General features: G+C 44.0%; 1 protein-coding gene across 1 annotated transcript in view; it reads left to right on the top strand.

Annotated features, from left to right (window-relative positions):
• The window catches only part of LOC138965975 (protein APCDD1-like), a 59,131-nt gene extending 53,688 nt beyond the window's left edge, over positions 1-5,443 (top strand). Inside the window, exon 7 of the mRNA XM_070338062.1 lies at positions 1,573-5,443. Within this exon, the coding sequence (XP_070194163.1) occupies positions 1,573-1,998 (426 nt within the window). The 3' untranslated portion in view covers positions 1,999-5,443. The remainder of the gene's footprint in view (positions 1-1,572) is intronic.
• Positions 5,444-16,706: the final 11,263 nt, after the last annotated feature.

Below are 16,706 nucleotides of genomic sequence, written 5' to 3'. Positions count from 1 at the left end.
CAACGAGTTGAGTTCTGAGTAGCGTTGGATAAAAGGGGGCTGTGGGTGGCCCGGGCTTGGTATTCAACAAAAGGTTAAAACTATATATACACAGTTCTGTAGCAATCAGTGTTGGGTTGGGGTGGGGGTGGGGGGGGGGGTCTTGCACTCCGTCCCACCAAGGTTGGCCGGGAAATACTCAAGTGAAGGAGCCGTGGAGAGGCATAGTGGGAGTCGGTTCCATTGACATATTCTTCTTCTTCTCGTTCGCTCGGACTGATACAGTGGAACCTACCTATTCAGACCCCCCCCCCCCCCCCCCCCCAATTCAGATTCCCCCAATTTTAAGACCTTACTTGTTCAGATTTTGTTGTTCACAACGTCTGTAAATTTACCTCCATTCAAAGACTCCCAGCTTTTTAAGACCTTACTTGTAGTAGTAAAGTTGATATTAAAAGTCCTACGTTTTTTTTTGCCATTAAGGACTTGAGTGTTTGTCCGCTTTAAAAACAAAAAACAAGTCGCGCCAAGGCGAAATAACAACATTCAGTCAAGCTGTCGAACTCACAGAATGAAACTAAACGCACTGCTTTTTTCACCAAGACAACATACTCGTAGTTTCGTCAGTCCACCGCTCGTGTCAAAGGCAGTGAAATTGACAAGAAGAGCGGGGTAGTAGTTGCGCTGAAAAGGATAGCACGCTTTTCTGTGCCTCTCTTCGTTTTAACTTTCTGAGCGTGTTTTTAATCCAAACATATCATATCTATATGTTTTTGGAATCAGGAACCGACAAGGAATAAGATGAAATTGTTTTTAACTCGATTTCAGAAAATTAATTTTAATCATAGTTTTTATATTTTTAATTTTCAGAGCTTGTTTTTAATCCGAATATAACATATTTATATGTTTTTGAATCAAGAAATGATGAAGAATAAGATGAACGTGAATTGGGATCGTTTTATTTAAAAAAAGATTTTTACAATTTTCAGATTTTTAATGACCAAAGTCATTAATTAATTTTTAAGCCACCAAACTGAAATGCAATACCGAAGTCCGTCCTTTGTCGAAGATTGCTGGGCCAAAATGTCAATCAATTTGATTGAAAAATGAGGGTGTGACAGTGCCGCCTCAACTTTTACAAAAAGCCGGATATAACGTCATCAAAGACATTTATCGAAAAAAAGAATATCATACCCAGGAACTCTCATGTCAAATTTCATAAAGATCGGTCCAGTAGTTTACTCTGAATCGCTCTACACACACACACTCACAGACACACACAGACACACACAGACACACACACACACGCACAGACACACACACAGACACACACACACTCACACACACACACACACACACGCACACACACCACGACCCTCGTCTCGATTCCCCCTCTATGTTAAAACATTTAGTCAAAACTTGACTAAATGTAAAAAGACCTTACTTGTTCAGGTTTGTGGTGGTCTTACAGGCGGGGTTCGACTGTAATGCGTGGGGAAAAGAGTGTGACACAGGGAGGTTCAGTTGTTTCACGCGTTTTGTGTTTGTGTCGTTCTTTCTGTCCTCGCTCACGCTTGTGTTTGTTTGTAACAGGGCCCGGAGTGCGGAGAAGCGGGTCAGTGGCGCAAAAACCGCGAACAGGACGTGACGAAGACGGCAGGATGCGTCACTCTCGGCATACGTCTCCCAAGTCTCGAACAGGACCTCATGCGCATGGAGGCCGTGCACCGGAAGCTCTTGCTATTCGTCAGTCAGAGGTCAAGCGACCAGCCAATCAGACCTTACCACGAAGCCCCGCCCTCAGCATTCCAAGCACCGTTGATTAAATGCGACGCCCAGGATCTGGATATGAGCATCAACTCGCTCCCGGAAGTGCACGGGCACGCCATGGCAATGTCGTCTTTGGACAGGTTCCAAACGCCTTTCGATGATTTGAAAGGTTCTGCCTCAAAACACAGATGTAACCTCAACATCATTGTGACCGCGTGCATAGTTTTCATTTCAAAGCTAATTGTGTAGTGGTTCGGCTCACAGTCCGTTTGGCTGACTCCGTTAAAACGTTACCCAGCTGAAGCGTGTGCTGCTGCGTGGTTTTAAAGACAGTCTGACAAAGCTGAACTACTGTACTAGCAGAAGTGTCGTGACAGGACTTACTCTGGCAACGTACGTCAGGACAGAAACTCCAAACCTTTCTAAGATTTCAGTACCTTTGATGGGTGCTACAGTCACAGGAACGAAAATCCACTGAGATGACTATTGTGTGTGCTAAATACTAATGCAGTTCTACCCGTAAAGGCGGTCTTTCACTGAGCCCAAGTTGATGTCGCGAAAACTTCGTGCTAAAACTCAGTGCTAAAGCTTCGTGCGGGAAGCTTCGCGAAGTATACTTCGCGTTTTCGACTTCGCCAAGTTAAGGACAGACTTAAACTCGACCTCTCTCTGGAAATCAGGTGAACAAACGATCGGATTACTATGCGTAGCTAGAGGCTCACAGCTGCACACGGCCCGGGCCCGTTTTGTGCGCCGGGCTTTGGCTCAGTTGAGCTGATGGGGTCTATGTCGACCAAAAGAGTGGGATTCTCTGTAGGTCGAGTTCCTGTAGGTGGATTCCCTGTATACCTAAGACTTTAAAATTGGCAATCTAGTATACAGGGAATCCCACAGGGTGCAGTTTTTCAATAAAACTTGCAAACCATACTCGAATTTCTAAGAAATATCAAAAAAAGATCGAAAAACATCAAATTCTAACGATGTCGCTAAGCATCACGTGACTTTCATTGATATTAGCAAAACGCTACAGGAACTACACCCTGTGGTATTCCCTGTATACAAGATTGCCAATTTTAAAGTCTTAGGTATACAGAGAATCCACCTACAGGAACTCGACCTACAGTGAATCCCATTCTTTTGGTCGACATAGACCCCAACAGCCTCAGTTGAAGCGACAACGTCTAGCACACACAAAACAAGCTGATTAGTGTCAAGATGTGGCCATGAGTTAGATTGACAAGAAAGTGATGTCGTCCGGAGATGCCCGGCTAGAAACTTGACTATGAAGTATGGTGGGATCAGACACTATGGCATCTTGATCCCTTTTGTTGTTTCTTCTCGAGTATGTTGATGTTGCAATAAGGATTAAACAGGGTCGTGGGAATGCAAGAAAACGTTGTCTTCGTCTAAAAGAAGAAAAAGAAGACGTCCGCCCGACCGGACGAAGAAGGATGAATTTCTGTTCGTACTTGTTTTCATAGAAAATCACGTGGACATTGTGGTAACTTCAAGTCTGGAAAGGAAGGACCTAAAATCTGTTGTAGCATGGCATGTCACTGCGATCACGCCTTGGCGACTCAGTTGTAGTTTGCTCGTAAAATTTGCTTTTCTTGGTAAACTGTTATATTTGTAATCTTGTGAAATGTTAGTGAATGAGTTTGTTGCTATTTTATGAGAGGCAGGAAAAGCCTGACCAGGAATGAAATGAAGAATACATGATTGTACGTATCAGATGCTGTAAATAGTTCTTGTTTGTGTCTCTTGTTGATGTTACATAACTGATTTTTTTCTTCGGCATTCATCACATAAATTGTTGTTGTTATTGTGACTTTGACCTGATTGTTTTTTAGTGCACACATTGCAGCCAGGCTATTCAGTCTTGGTTTGCATCCAAGTAAACCAAGTGAAGAATGTACATTTAAGATGACAGAAAACAGCTGATCAATGTGAACGATGTGTGTTTTTGTTTGTTAGTTTGTTTGTTTGTTTGTTGTTTTGAATTTCAGAAACGATTCGTGTTACGTGGGACACTGTATGGGTACTGTGTACATGTGTTTGTGATTATACTAATCAATGTGTGAATGTATGTTTGCGTGTGGATTGGCGTTGCTCGTGCAAGCAAATACTCGTGGGGGCACGTAGTTATCAAGACAATCGTACATCTACTTTTAAAACGTATAAGGGGTGATGTGCGAGGAATAGAAATCAAACGCCCAAAAAACTAACTTTTCTCGTGGTTTGTTTTATATGTGTTTTCTTCTTCTTGATTTTAGAACGTCAGTGGTCTGTCTGTTTCGTAACTGGGTCTTTGTTACACAAGAGAATATCAGTAATGTTTTCGAAACAAAGAAAAAAGAATAACTGCGTCTTTGTTTTCTCCCACAACCGACGAGCTCTTAGGACTCTCTCTCTCTCTCTCTCTCTCTCTCTCTCTCTCTCTCTCTCTCTCTCTCTCTCTCTCTCTCTCTCTCTCTCTTTCTCTCTTGACGTATTTACTGTTCTGGAACTCATTGGCTGAGTACACTGCCTAGTCCCTCGGGGGCGTTTGACCTAATATAGCACAATTATTCATAAGCGATCGATGCTAATTGGTTCAATGATATACGAAGTAAATTTCCAACTGGTACTCTGGTTTGTGTCATTTTGTTTACTACGTGGTTACTGCGAGTGCACTAGCTGAGAATCCTAAGTGCAGTGAGGATGAATGTCGTTCGTTCATTTCAGTGCTTTTTATCATTCTCTCCGGTGCCGGGAGACTGGCTCCGCGTAACTCTGACCTACTCTTATATTCTATATTTAGCTCGCTTACTTCCCTTTGTTTCTTAGACATATGAGCGCAGTGGTCTACATATTAGGTATTGTGATTGTTTTTGTCTTTTAGCATGCCTTCGTGATTTTCTATGTATGAGTCTAGATTCTATAACCCTTGATAAAATCCGTTAGTCCGACACTATTGTAATTCGTTGATATTTCATTGTCATTTTCCTCGCTCTTTGTAATTGTTATATCCCCCCCCCCCCCCCCTCCCCCCATGAAATTTGTGACTTCAAGTTGCTCTATTGCAAGTTCTGGTCAGCATGAAGCCACATCTGTAATATATAACATCCAAGGAGTTCCCAACACATGCCTTTTCCTGAAGAAGAAAAGAAAGAAAAAAAATCTGATGACTTCAGACACCCACAATAACTGTTTCCGTCGTTACAATTGGACATTTGGGATTTTTAAGTTTTAAATGACTCCTAAAATCTAGGGCAAATATATTAGATGTTATACAAAATTACAGTTTTCCCCACTCTTTGTGTGTAAAAATATTTGTTGAAAGATTTTAGAACTTTTAGCATGTGTCCATAGATACCAGAATTAAATTTGAAAAATTATAAATGTTACTCTTTTAAAATATTGGGGGATTGGGGGAGGTGATATTACCATGTATCCACTCGGATAGTGCGGGTATTTTGTGTCACAACTAGGTTCGAGTGGTTTGTGTGAAAACATCCAGCGAACGTTTTGTCTGTTGGAATGTAAATATTAATAATGTAGCCATTGCTGGTCATTTTGTCTTGAATTTTGTGGTTTAGAAATCCTTACTATATGCCGCACAAAAAATTGTCGTTGGTGTACAGAATGTTTCTTTTCTTGTCATTATTTGATGTGTATATTTAAGTTTACAGTTCAATAAATTGTTCTTTTGTAACATCAGACTTTCGTTCTGTGTTTTTGTTCATTGTAAACGGTGTTCGGACCCTATTGTGTAGTTTCATTGTTTTGACACTGTCCAGGAAAAGCAACAGAAGAGACAATCGCTTGGAAGTGTGTCGATTTGGAGCCGTTATTCTTCTAGTTAGTTCTGGTGCACAAGTTTAAAATACTAAGCATAGTTTAAAAAGTATTTGATAATTTATAATCATCTAAAACGTCAGCAGTAATACCAGTCACCATGGTGCCAACTCCACAAACCAAAGACGTAAATCAGGCTGTGGTCCTATTATCCAGATTGAAATCTTGGACAGTAAATTCTAAAAAAACAAACAAAAAAAACCCAATTAAATAACAAATTGAAAGCCTTTTTGAGAAGACGGCAATGGTGACGTCACAGTTTCTATCTTGAGTAAGTTGCGATCAGTATTAAGCTGAGTCTCGGAAAACACGTCACATGATCAGGACTGAGGTCACGTCCAAGTTCATCCTTGCTGCGTCAAAGCGCGTCTAAATTTCCCCTGTGTTCCCTGCCAGCGCGCGATTTAGAGCCATTTTGAAAAAAATTATTAAAAATCAACAACACAAAATAACCTTACATACCTTTATGTTTTGCAAAGTTTGGAACTTACTCTTTTAGAAAATATGTGAAACATTTGAAAGTACATACCTTTTGTTGTCTTCATATCCAGGCAAAATATCCAATTTGAAGCAAAACAACAAAATTTGTTACGTCATGGGTTCATCATACACAATGTCATCATCGACACTTTCATTGCCCGAATCATCACCCAAATGATCGTCCATTGGCACAAACTCGTCACCAGAATCTAAAATATCATCTCCACTATCATCATCGCTAAGGTCAAGATCAGAACCGTACTGAATAACAAGTTCTAGCACTCTTTTCAAGTTACTACGTCTCAGCAGAACGATCCGCCATCTTTGAAAAGTCAAAACACGTGGGTCGCACACCGCCAACAAAATTAAATTAATCCCAACAATTGAAGGGAAGGAACTGTTTACAGTGAATAGTTCGTAGACAGATAGAAGTTCATTGCAGGGGTTGTTTCCCTTGGTCAGCAGGACCGTTTACACCGTTAAAAATTCGTGATATCCGTCGGATCTCAAGTGCCGGCACGCAGCCAACGCTACTAAACACAGGTGTCGGACTTCCAGGTCCGACGCGCAGCGAATGAGTTAAGCGGACGTACAGTATCGTTTTAAAGCTGTAAGGAAATATGTTCATAAAGCTAAGGTTATAAATGTGTAGTCACCTACGCTGATCGCTTCGAAATTCTCTGTGTTTTGTCAGTCAACACATTGTTTCTGTTTTATCGTAAATTCGAAATAAATGGTTTTTACTCTGTCGTGTTTTCCTCTGGTTTTGCTGCATGGCCTTGAATCTGCTTGCTTGTGTGTGTGTGTGTGTGTGTGTGTGTGTGTGTGTGTGTGTGTGTGTGGGTGCGCGCGCGTGTGTGTGCTTTGTCAGCAAGTACATGTTGCGAGCGTGCGTTCATGCTTGCTTTGTGTGTGTGTTTGTGAGTGTGTGTGTGTGTGTGTGTGTGTGTGTGTGTGTGTGTGTGTGTGTGTGTGTGTCAGTGTGTGTGTGTGTGTGTGTGTGTGTGTGTGACGTGTGTGTGAGAGCACACGCGTGTGTGTTTTGTTAGCGAGTACACGCCTCGTGCGTGCGTTTATGCTTAGCGTGTGTGCGTGTGTGTGCCAGTGTGTGTGTGTGTGTGTGAGAGAGAGTGTGTGTATGTGTGTGTGTGTGTGTGTGTATGTGTGTGTGTGTGTGTGTGTTTTCAAATACTCTCTTGAAAATACAAACTATAACAAGTCGCGTAAGGCGAAAATACAACATTTAGTCAAGTAGCTGTCGAACTCACAGAATGAAACTGAACGCAATGCAACGCAGCAAGACCGTATTCTCGTAGCATCGTCAGTCCACCGCTCACGGCATAGGCAGTGAAATTGACAAGAAGAGCGGGATAGTAGTTGCGCTGGGAAGGATAGCACGCTTTTCTGTACCTCTCTTCGTTTAACTTTCTGAGCGTGTTTTTAATCCAAACATATCATATCTATATGTTTTTGGAATCAGGAACCGACAAGGAATAAGATGAAAGTGTTTTTAAATTGATTTGGAAAATTTAATTTTGATAATAATTTTTATATATTTAATTTTCAGAGCTTGTTGTTAATCCGAATATAACATATTTATATGTTTTTGGAATCAGCAAATGATGGAGAATAAGATAAACGTAACTTTGGATCGTTTTATAAAAAACATATTTTTGTTTACAATTTTCAGATTTTTAATGACCAAAGTTATTAATTAATGTTTAAGCCACCACGCTGAAATGCAATACCGAAGTCGGGGCTTCGTCGAACATTACCCGACCAAAATTTCAACCAATTTGGTTGAAAAATGAGGGCGTGACAGTGCCGCCTCAACTTTCACGAAAAGCCGGATATGACGTCATCAAAGACATTTATCAAAAAAATGAAAAAAACGTTCGGGGATTTCATACCCAGGAACTCTCATGTCAAATTTCATAAAGATCGGTCCAGTAGTTTAGTCTGAATCGCTCTACACACACACACACACAGACAGACACACACACACACACAGACAGACACACACACACACGCACATGTATACACCACGACCCTCGTCTCGATTCCCCCCTCTACGTTAAAACATTTAGTCAAAACTTGACTAAATGTAAAAACGGAACAAGTGTTGGACTGGAGAAATAACATGGTTATCCATATATCATCCTTGTACATATCGCAGTCGTTTCGATCTCTCCCCCACCCCTCTCCCCATATGTGCAGTACGGGCCGAAGGCTTCACAGTAAACCATTTCTGGGTTCTCTCTCTCTCTCTCTCTGGTTTATGTAAATTAGATTTAGATACGTCTTCATTTAAATGTATTTCCTAGCTGTCAGTTTTACGAAAAGTTGTCACTGTATATATATAGTAGCCTACCCCCATGGCATCTGGTTACCATCAAACAGCACTGCCTTCATCTGTAGAATTATGTTGAAAAGGTCATGTATAAACAGATACAGGCAACGAGCTTGCGAAGGCTGTCGCTGTCTACATGTATGCAGTGGAATCCCCCTTTCAAGGCCTCCAAAACTCTGACAAAGAGGGAGTCCTAAAATGGGGGTAAATTTACAGGGGTTATGAATAGATTTTAATTTCTGAAAAGTCTAAGAAAACAGGGTATTAAAAGCGAGGAAGTCTTAAATTGCGGGGAGGTCTTATAAATGGGGGGTTCCACAGTAACTATAATTGTGGAGTCTCCACCAGCGGCCACACGCGCGTCTGGACACACGCACACACGCGCCCACAAGCACACTCACGCACGGACACACTGACAAACACACACTGACAAACACACACACACACACACACACACACACTGGGTATCTCTCAGCTTACTCGCTCGAGTCAAACACACACACAACAATAAAACAAAGACACCAATGAATGTCCATTTTGTGAACAGGCCTTCCGTCCCTCCGTCTCTTTTCATTTCCTCTCATCTGACGCGCTGTTCTTTACAATAAACTCTGTTATAAAAGGTTACTTTGAGCTGCACAGATCCGAACGTACAACTCACCTTTGATGTTTAAAAGTCTTTACGTTTTGTGGTCTTCTTATCACGTTTAAGCTGCTTCAAGTTTACTTTCAACACCTTTGAAAAAAGACAGAAAAAAAGGTTGCACCTATTGCAAGGTTTGAGCTAGCGCATTTTCATTTACAAACAGATTCTCAATTACATGTGTGTTTGCCTGCCTGTCTGTTCAGTCGTCAGTCTGTCTGCCCTGCTATTCCGTCATCTATGTCCGTCTTCCCGTGCATGCATTGTCTGTCTTGTTTGATTTGTTAAGTTCTTTGCAGGTTGTTGTTGTTGTTGTTGTTGTTGATGAACAGCAAAAGCTATTCCGAGGAGAAAAAAGAGACTAGTTGCAGAAGGCGAACACGAGAAGACAAGAAGGAGATGCTGTTCCTTTTCATGATCACTTTAATCTCACACCTTCTCCATCCAAGTCTGTTATCTGCAATTTACTGCGCTTGCTTTTGATAATTCAGAGTTTGCGGGGCTTGTTACTTTACACTGGGCGCTTTCATGACTGTGCCCTTAATTTCAAGCGTCCTCCTTCGCTTCTTTTTCATTTCTGATCACAGAAACTGCAACATTTGTCCATACCGTAATTTCTTTTCAAGTCAAGAACAAGAAGTAACAAGAGGCGAAGCCTTCAAGGCTCCCGAAAGAAATAGACAAACAGTAACACAAACTCAATCACTCCGTCACACACACACACACACACACACACACACACACACACACACACACAGAGTTAAAACGAACGCATCATATATACTCCATGTTTAATTTTCAAAACTGAGAAGGCAAACAGATAAAAATGATTGTGTATTTGTCGTTGGTGTAGTTGTCCCTGAAGGAGATCTTGTGCAATCCTTACACACACACACACACACACACACACACACACACACACACACACACACACACAAGACGGCACAAACACGCACGCACACACAGACACACTTGTAAACTGCATCAGCATAATTATCATGGCAAACCTTAAATATCTACAATCATTAACCTACCCTAGAGCTTGTGTATCAAGATAATATATTCTTGGAATTGTCATACGACTAAGAGTTAAAGATATGGGCGTCACGATGGTCACACTCAAGACAGGTTCACATGAGGTTATTTTCCCTGGTCCTCGCATATTTTCCAGTTACACGTTGCTCTGCGTGCTTGGGAGTGAACGGTCTACTGGCTGTGTGAAAGCTATTAAGGTCAATGAAAGAAAAACCATGTACTTCCTCACTGCAGCCCTGGGAAGCTTTTTAATCCTGCCCCACTCAATTATCGGGATGTTCCTGTGGTAGCAAAACCTCTTGTTTAGAGTACACTATGCACTATATGTCTTTGTATTAGAGAGTTGTAATGTTTATTTGTAAGGACGTCCTTTCCTGAAACAAATGAAGAGTTGGATTACAACGCTGCAGTGTTCTCTGCCCTGGATTGTAGCTTGCGCGTCGTAAATCAGCAGTAGATCTGAGGGTACTATGTTCCTTTGGAAATCTACCATCAGCTTATCTGTCTTTTTCACTGCAAACACTAAGCAATAGGTACCTGCCATGTGGCCACTTTTTCCACTGCTGTCCTCAGTCTTATACTTTTCATCAAGACTTGTCACCATGCCGAAGTCGTCATGTGGCTGAGGCATTTCTCACATAGCGTCGATCTTGTTGTAGCTTATCTTCCTTTCTGAAACAAAAGGCAAAATGCGATTAGTTGTGATGACTACAACCTACACAAATATAAACAGTGTTTTGATACTGAATAGTCGGGTTATACAAGCCACTTTACCTATGCAGCATAGGAACCCTACAATATGCGAAACATGTCAACTGACTGCAGCAGCCTGGTTCTTAAAATAATTCTGACGGTCACCACAGTCAACACACTTCTTCTTCTTTTCGATCGCCGATTACACTTGGAGTCCAGATCTTGAGATATAATTAGTGGTCCTCTGCAGCGCAGCCACTGGCCCGTACAGCTTGTTGTGCAGGGACTCCGGCAATGGCCAGATTTCCTCTCTCAGCACCTGGTGGTTCCTGCAGTCTCGTAGGATGTGGGCCGTGTCCTGCTCTGCTTCTCCACAAGAACACATGGGGGAGGGCACAACATGCAGCTTCTTGTGGAGATGCTGGTTAAGTCTGTTGTGTCCCGTTCTCAGGCGGAAGATGACCACCTGCTGTGGTCTGGATAGCAGGTGGTAGCTGTCCTGTGGCTGAGGCGTCCTGTGCAGAGACTTAATGATGGTCTTCATCTCTGTCAGGCTCACAGGGTTGTTCTCTTGCTCATCTTCTGCACCCAGCTTTGCCATCCTGTCCGCCTCTTCGTTTCCTTGTACACCACAGTGGGAGGGGATCCATTGCAGTACTGTCCTCAGGCTCTTGATGTTGTGTAGAGCGTGTTCCAGCTGAGGCAGTTTGCTACTGGTCATTGCTTGTAGTACTGACAGAGCGTCAGTCAGGAAGACCACCTGGTTGTCATGGTTGACTCTGTCGTTGATGGTGTATGCTGCATGGATCAGTGCTTGTACCTCAGCTCTGTAGTTTGTACAGTGGAGGCCTGTTGGTATAGCCTCTGCTTGCCACTCTCCACTGGGGTACTGGGCATACACCCCCGCTCCTCCATTTTTGACGGCCTCTGTGGCTGACCCATCAGTATACACCCGTATCCATGCTTCTTGGGGGTACCTTTCTTCAAGCATGGCAAGAGTCAGGGCTTTTTTCGTCACATTGCTCTGCTCGTCCTTTGTTGTGAGGTAGGGGACACTGGTCTGTATTCACTGGTCCAGGTTTCCTTGTCTGTCTTCAAGGGAGAAAGATGGTGGCTCCACTAGCTCTGGCATCTCTGTCTGATGTTTCTTCTGCAAAGCCCTTGCCTCAAGAGCGAAGCTTGATCTTTTCAGCCTGCCTAAGGACATCTTCTTGAGTCTGTCACTCATTGGATGGTCATGAGTGCACTGGTACTTGGTGGCTTGTACCATTGTTTTGCAGTCTCGCCTTTTGCTCAGTGGAGGAATGCCAGTCACCTGTTCCATCTTCTGTATGGGTGTTGATTTCATTGCGCCCGTGATGATTCTCAGCGCTTGGTTCTGTACTTTGTCTAGGGCCTGCTGGTGTGTCTTGGCTGCTGTTGCCCAAGAGCTTGATCCGTACTCGAGGTGCGGTCGTACAGTCCCCTGGTAGACTGATTTCAAGATCTTCTCGTTTGCACCCCAGTGTGATCCTGCCAGCTTCCGCATGATGTTTAGTTTTCTCCTGGCCTTTCCCTCTGCATTCATGATGTGTTGTTTCCAGGTCATGCGCTTGTCATAGGTGACCCCCAGGTATGTTTGCTGGTCTTCAAATTTCAGGGGTGTGTCACCCAAGGTCAGTTTGCCAGGTGTCGCTTTGGCAGAGAGTGTGAAGAGAGTGGCAGTGGTCTTCTCCCTGTTGATGGTCACACACCAGTCTTCCGCCCACGCTGCAACCTTTTCTAGGGCAAGTTGCATCCTGTAGGTTGCTGTGGTTGCATACTCTTCCGAGCACCAGAGAACAAGGTCATCAGCATACAGTGCCGCTTGGACTCCCTTGGGCAACTCTGGTACCAGGTCGTTAATGAAGAGTATGAATAGCGTGGGGGAGAGTACTCCTCCCTGTGGAACTCCTTGGCGTAGTAGCACCTTTCGGCCACAGTGACCGTCCACCCGCACTCTGGCCTTTCGGTTGTGCAGGTACGACTTGGTCCACTGGTACATGTTGCCTTTGACGCCAGAACGTAGGAGCTTCACAAGGAGTCCATCTTTCCAGACCTTGTCGAAGGCCTTCTGCAGGTCAATGAAAGTGGCCAGGGTGACCTTCTGGGCCTGGTAAGCATCCTCTATGACCTGGCTAAGGTGTGTTGTCTGGTCCTCCGTACTTCTGTGCTGTCGGAAGCCGGTTTGTTCTGGGACGATGATGCTTTCTGATTCCAGGTACAGCTGCAGGCGCTGGTTGACAATTAATGCGCTCCATGGTTTTGCATACGCAGCTTGTCAGGCTGATGGGTCGGTAGCTCAGGGCTTTGGTCTTGTTTTTCCCTTTCTTTAAAACTGGGATCATCCTGGCTTCCTTCCAGCACTGAGGTACCTGTCCCTGTCTCCAGCTGAGGTTGAAGATGCCCAGTAGTTTCTGGAGGGCCGAGTTGCCTATGTGTTGCAACATCTCATTCGTAATGTTGTCTGGACCTGGAGACTTCTTCTTTTTGAGCTTCTTGATGGCATTCTTCAGCTCGGCCATGGTGATGTTTTGTTGCATGGCATCCTGTACGTTTCTTTCTGTTCTTTCTCTAATTTCTGTTCTGACTTCCTTTTGTAGAGGCAGGGGTATGGTGGTGTCGCTTTCTCCCCGATATGCTTGGGCGAAAGCATTGGCAGCAGCTTTTCCAGTGAGTGTTCTTCCTTCTTCCTCCAGGGTGATCTTCTGTCCCTTGTTGCCCTCTTCATTCAGTGCTCTTGTAAGTTTCCAGAGCTTTGTTGTGTCTTTTTCCATATTCAGCCCTGCCGTCTTTTCTCTCCAGCCTCTTCTCTTGCACTCTAGCTTTGTCTTCAGATGTTTTGCTTTGCTTTCTTGGAGTTTGATGTTGTTCTCCTGGCTAGGGTTCGTCTCTGCCTCTTCTCTCATTCTTGTGAGTGCATCGTGCGTCTTCTGCAGCTCATCGGACCAGTATGGGATGTAGTCCTTCCTCACTCCACGTGGGATGCTGTCCTTGGCTGCCTGGATTATGCTAGCATTGAACTCCTTTATCACGTTGTTGATGTTTCTCCCCTCTGTTTCTATGGCTCTGGTCAGCTCATTTGTTCGTATGTTGAACAGTCCCCACTTTGCCTTTTTGTAGTTCCATCTCGGGTGTTGTGGATGCTCAGATGCTGAGTCTCTACTGATGGTAAGGAGAACTGGGCGATGGTCGCTTCCACCCAGCTGTTCATCCACTTTTCTTGAGATGTTTTTGTGGATGTCATCCGTGCACAATGCCAGGTCTGGTGTTGTTGTTGAGTGCCAGCGGCGCGAGTAGAAGGTAGATGGATCTGTGGGGTCGTTGACAAGGATCAGGTGGTTGTCGTCCTGCCAAGATTCAATGTCTTCTCCTCGCCTGTCTAGTGTTTTATATCCCCAACTCTGGGACTGGCTGTTAAAGTCTCCAGCGATGAGGAAGCCGCTGTCAGGGACCTGGATTGTGTCAAGCGACAGCATCTTGTCGTTGGGGCAGTAGTAGTTGACGATGTTCATCTTGCTGTCATTGGTCGTTATCTTGACTTCTATGTACTCTGCTTCTTCCATGTATCTGTTGGTTTCACTGGCATTTATGTTGTTCCTGACCAGAGTCATCACTCCTCCTTTCTTCCTCCCTTGTCGGTCACTCCTGAACACCTGGTACCCTCGGATCTTAAAGGGCTTCCCTTCTTGCAGGTGTGTTTCCTGAATGCAGCGCAGATGTTGATGCTGTTTTCATAGAGGAAGTGCTCTAATTCTTCCTTCTTATTGGATACCCCCTCTGCATTCCAATGCATGATGTTAATAGTGGGGTTGTCCTTGGCTCTGCTGTTTTTCCGGCCAGTCGCTTTCCTTTCTCGTCCCCTGGCTCCACAAGACGAGATGAAGGGACCTCCAGTAGCTGAGGGTGGACTCCTTCGAGGCGCGGAGCCCGGCGCTGCACCTGCCTGGTGGATCCTCACAGGGCGAGCACCATTACTGTCAATTCTGTCTCCAAGTGTCATAATGGCAGTTGATGCGTAGTGTTGTGGTTTGTTGGAGTGCGCCGTGCGGCCCAACACATACGTCTTCAGCACTCGAGGTTTCTGTCAGGGTTACCTCACCCTTAGCTCATGGCCCAAGGACCTGCCCTGTGAGCACAAGGTTGGTCCATATTAGTCTGGTCTCTACCCTTCGACCTGTCCAGCTTGGGAAGCCCTGCCAGGAGTTTACACTCCCGCTGGCAGAGCTCTTAGGGTCACCGAGACACGCAAACCACCACACCACGTTAAGGAATGGACCATGTGGTGAGTCAACACACTATTCACAGTCCATTTTGAGGAGCAACTGAGGTACTCTCTGATGGTCTTGTTTGAGTGGTAACAATCAACTCAGGAGGAAGAAACCAACAGAGGAAAAAAGAAACCATTAACACAGAATCACATGTACCATATGTGGAACAAAATTCCACAGCAACCTTTCTTTGGACGACTGTCGTTGTCTCAAAACTCGCATTCTGCCTGCTGTCCAAAAGAAGCTAATCTTGCGTTGTGCTGCCTTGAAAGATAATGCCAACAAAGACAAGGAAGCTGTTGCAAGGTAAGTTTACCAAACGTTCTTTCTTTCTTTCTTTATTTGGTGTTTAACGTCGTTTTCAACCACGAAGGTTATATCGCGACGGTTACCAAACGTTACAGACATTAGCGAATCATGATAGTGCATAAACAGCAAACAGCACAATCAAAGAGATGAGTCTGGAATGAAACGCGATACAGATCTAGGTAGGTCTAGCATTCGAAAACTGTCTTTCAAATTCAAGGAAGTTAACAATTGTTGCAAGGTACCAAATTTTACAGACAGAACCAGGACAGAGCATGTTATGAAACTGAGGCAAAATCGTAATAATTTTGACTTTGAGAACAGATTCATTCCGTTTCCTTATAAGTTATATCTGCATGTTCAAGTAAATGGTGGACAGTTTTATACGGGCAGAGTAAACTTGAGACTCTACTGCAAGTCTTGAAATTCACATAAATCGAACTAAGAACAAAGACATCCAAACATTACAGGCACTTTAGATCAACTCATTTCACTAGAGGTGACTGTCTAGCACTGTGTTTGATATCCGTGTCTGCTAAAATAAAAAGAAATTGAAAACAAGAGGCGAAGCCTTCAAGGCTCAAGTAAGAAATCGACAAACAGTAACACAAACTCAATCACTCCGTCACACATACACACACACAGTAAGCATAGGTGACACGGTGCAAGAGTGCGAGACAGACACTAGATCTAGTGTCTGTCTGTAGCCTACTTACGGGGACACGACTGCCAGATGGCCAGATCGACACTGCGCTTTTGACAGCGCTTCCTCGCGCAGACACTGGAAACACGCTGTGCAGATTAACCTGTAGGAAATCTCCTTTGGCATCTTCTTTATCTATTTTTCTGGAGCTACGAAACCGAACAATGTGAAATCGTCTTCTCCGAATCGGCGAACTGCAGCTCCCAGCTCGGTGATAACTGTATCTATACCACAATCCTTCACGCGATCTGACCTAACCTTGACCCCTCACCTGGTCTACATACCACACACGACACAAACCAGTCAGCTGTTTTTACCCCCCCAAAACCCCCCACCACCCGTTTTCTTTGGATACATACTTAATTACATACGTGCCGACGAAATGTTGATCATTGCTTCAATACTTTGAAGCTGTTGCTTGAATAATAACCAGGTAAAATTAGTATTTCGGTGTTCAGTCAAATGTGTTTCTACCACAAACATACATACATACGCACGCACGCACGCACAGACAGACAAAAGTTAGCATCGCATAGGCTACACTTACGTGAGCCAAAAACAGATTATCAGTGGGTGGGTGACACGTTGTAAGAGTGGGAGACACCAGATCTGTCTGTATTA

Source organism: Littorina saxatilis, linkage group LG1 (assembly GCF_037325665.1).
Source record: "Littorina saxatilis isolate snail1 linkage group LG1, US_GU_Lsax_2.0, whole genome shotgun sequence".
Taxonomy (NCBI): Eukaryota; Metazoa; Mollusca; class Gastropoda; order Littorinimorpha; family Littorinidae; genus Littorina; species Littorina saxatilis.
Note: the sequence above shows the minus strand (reverse complement) of the source record. Positions and strands in the feature narration are given on the sequence as shown.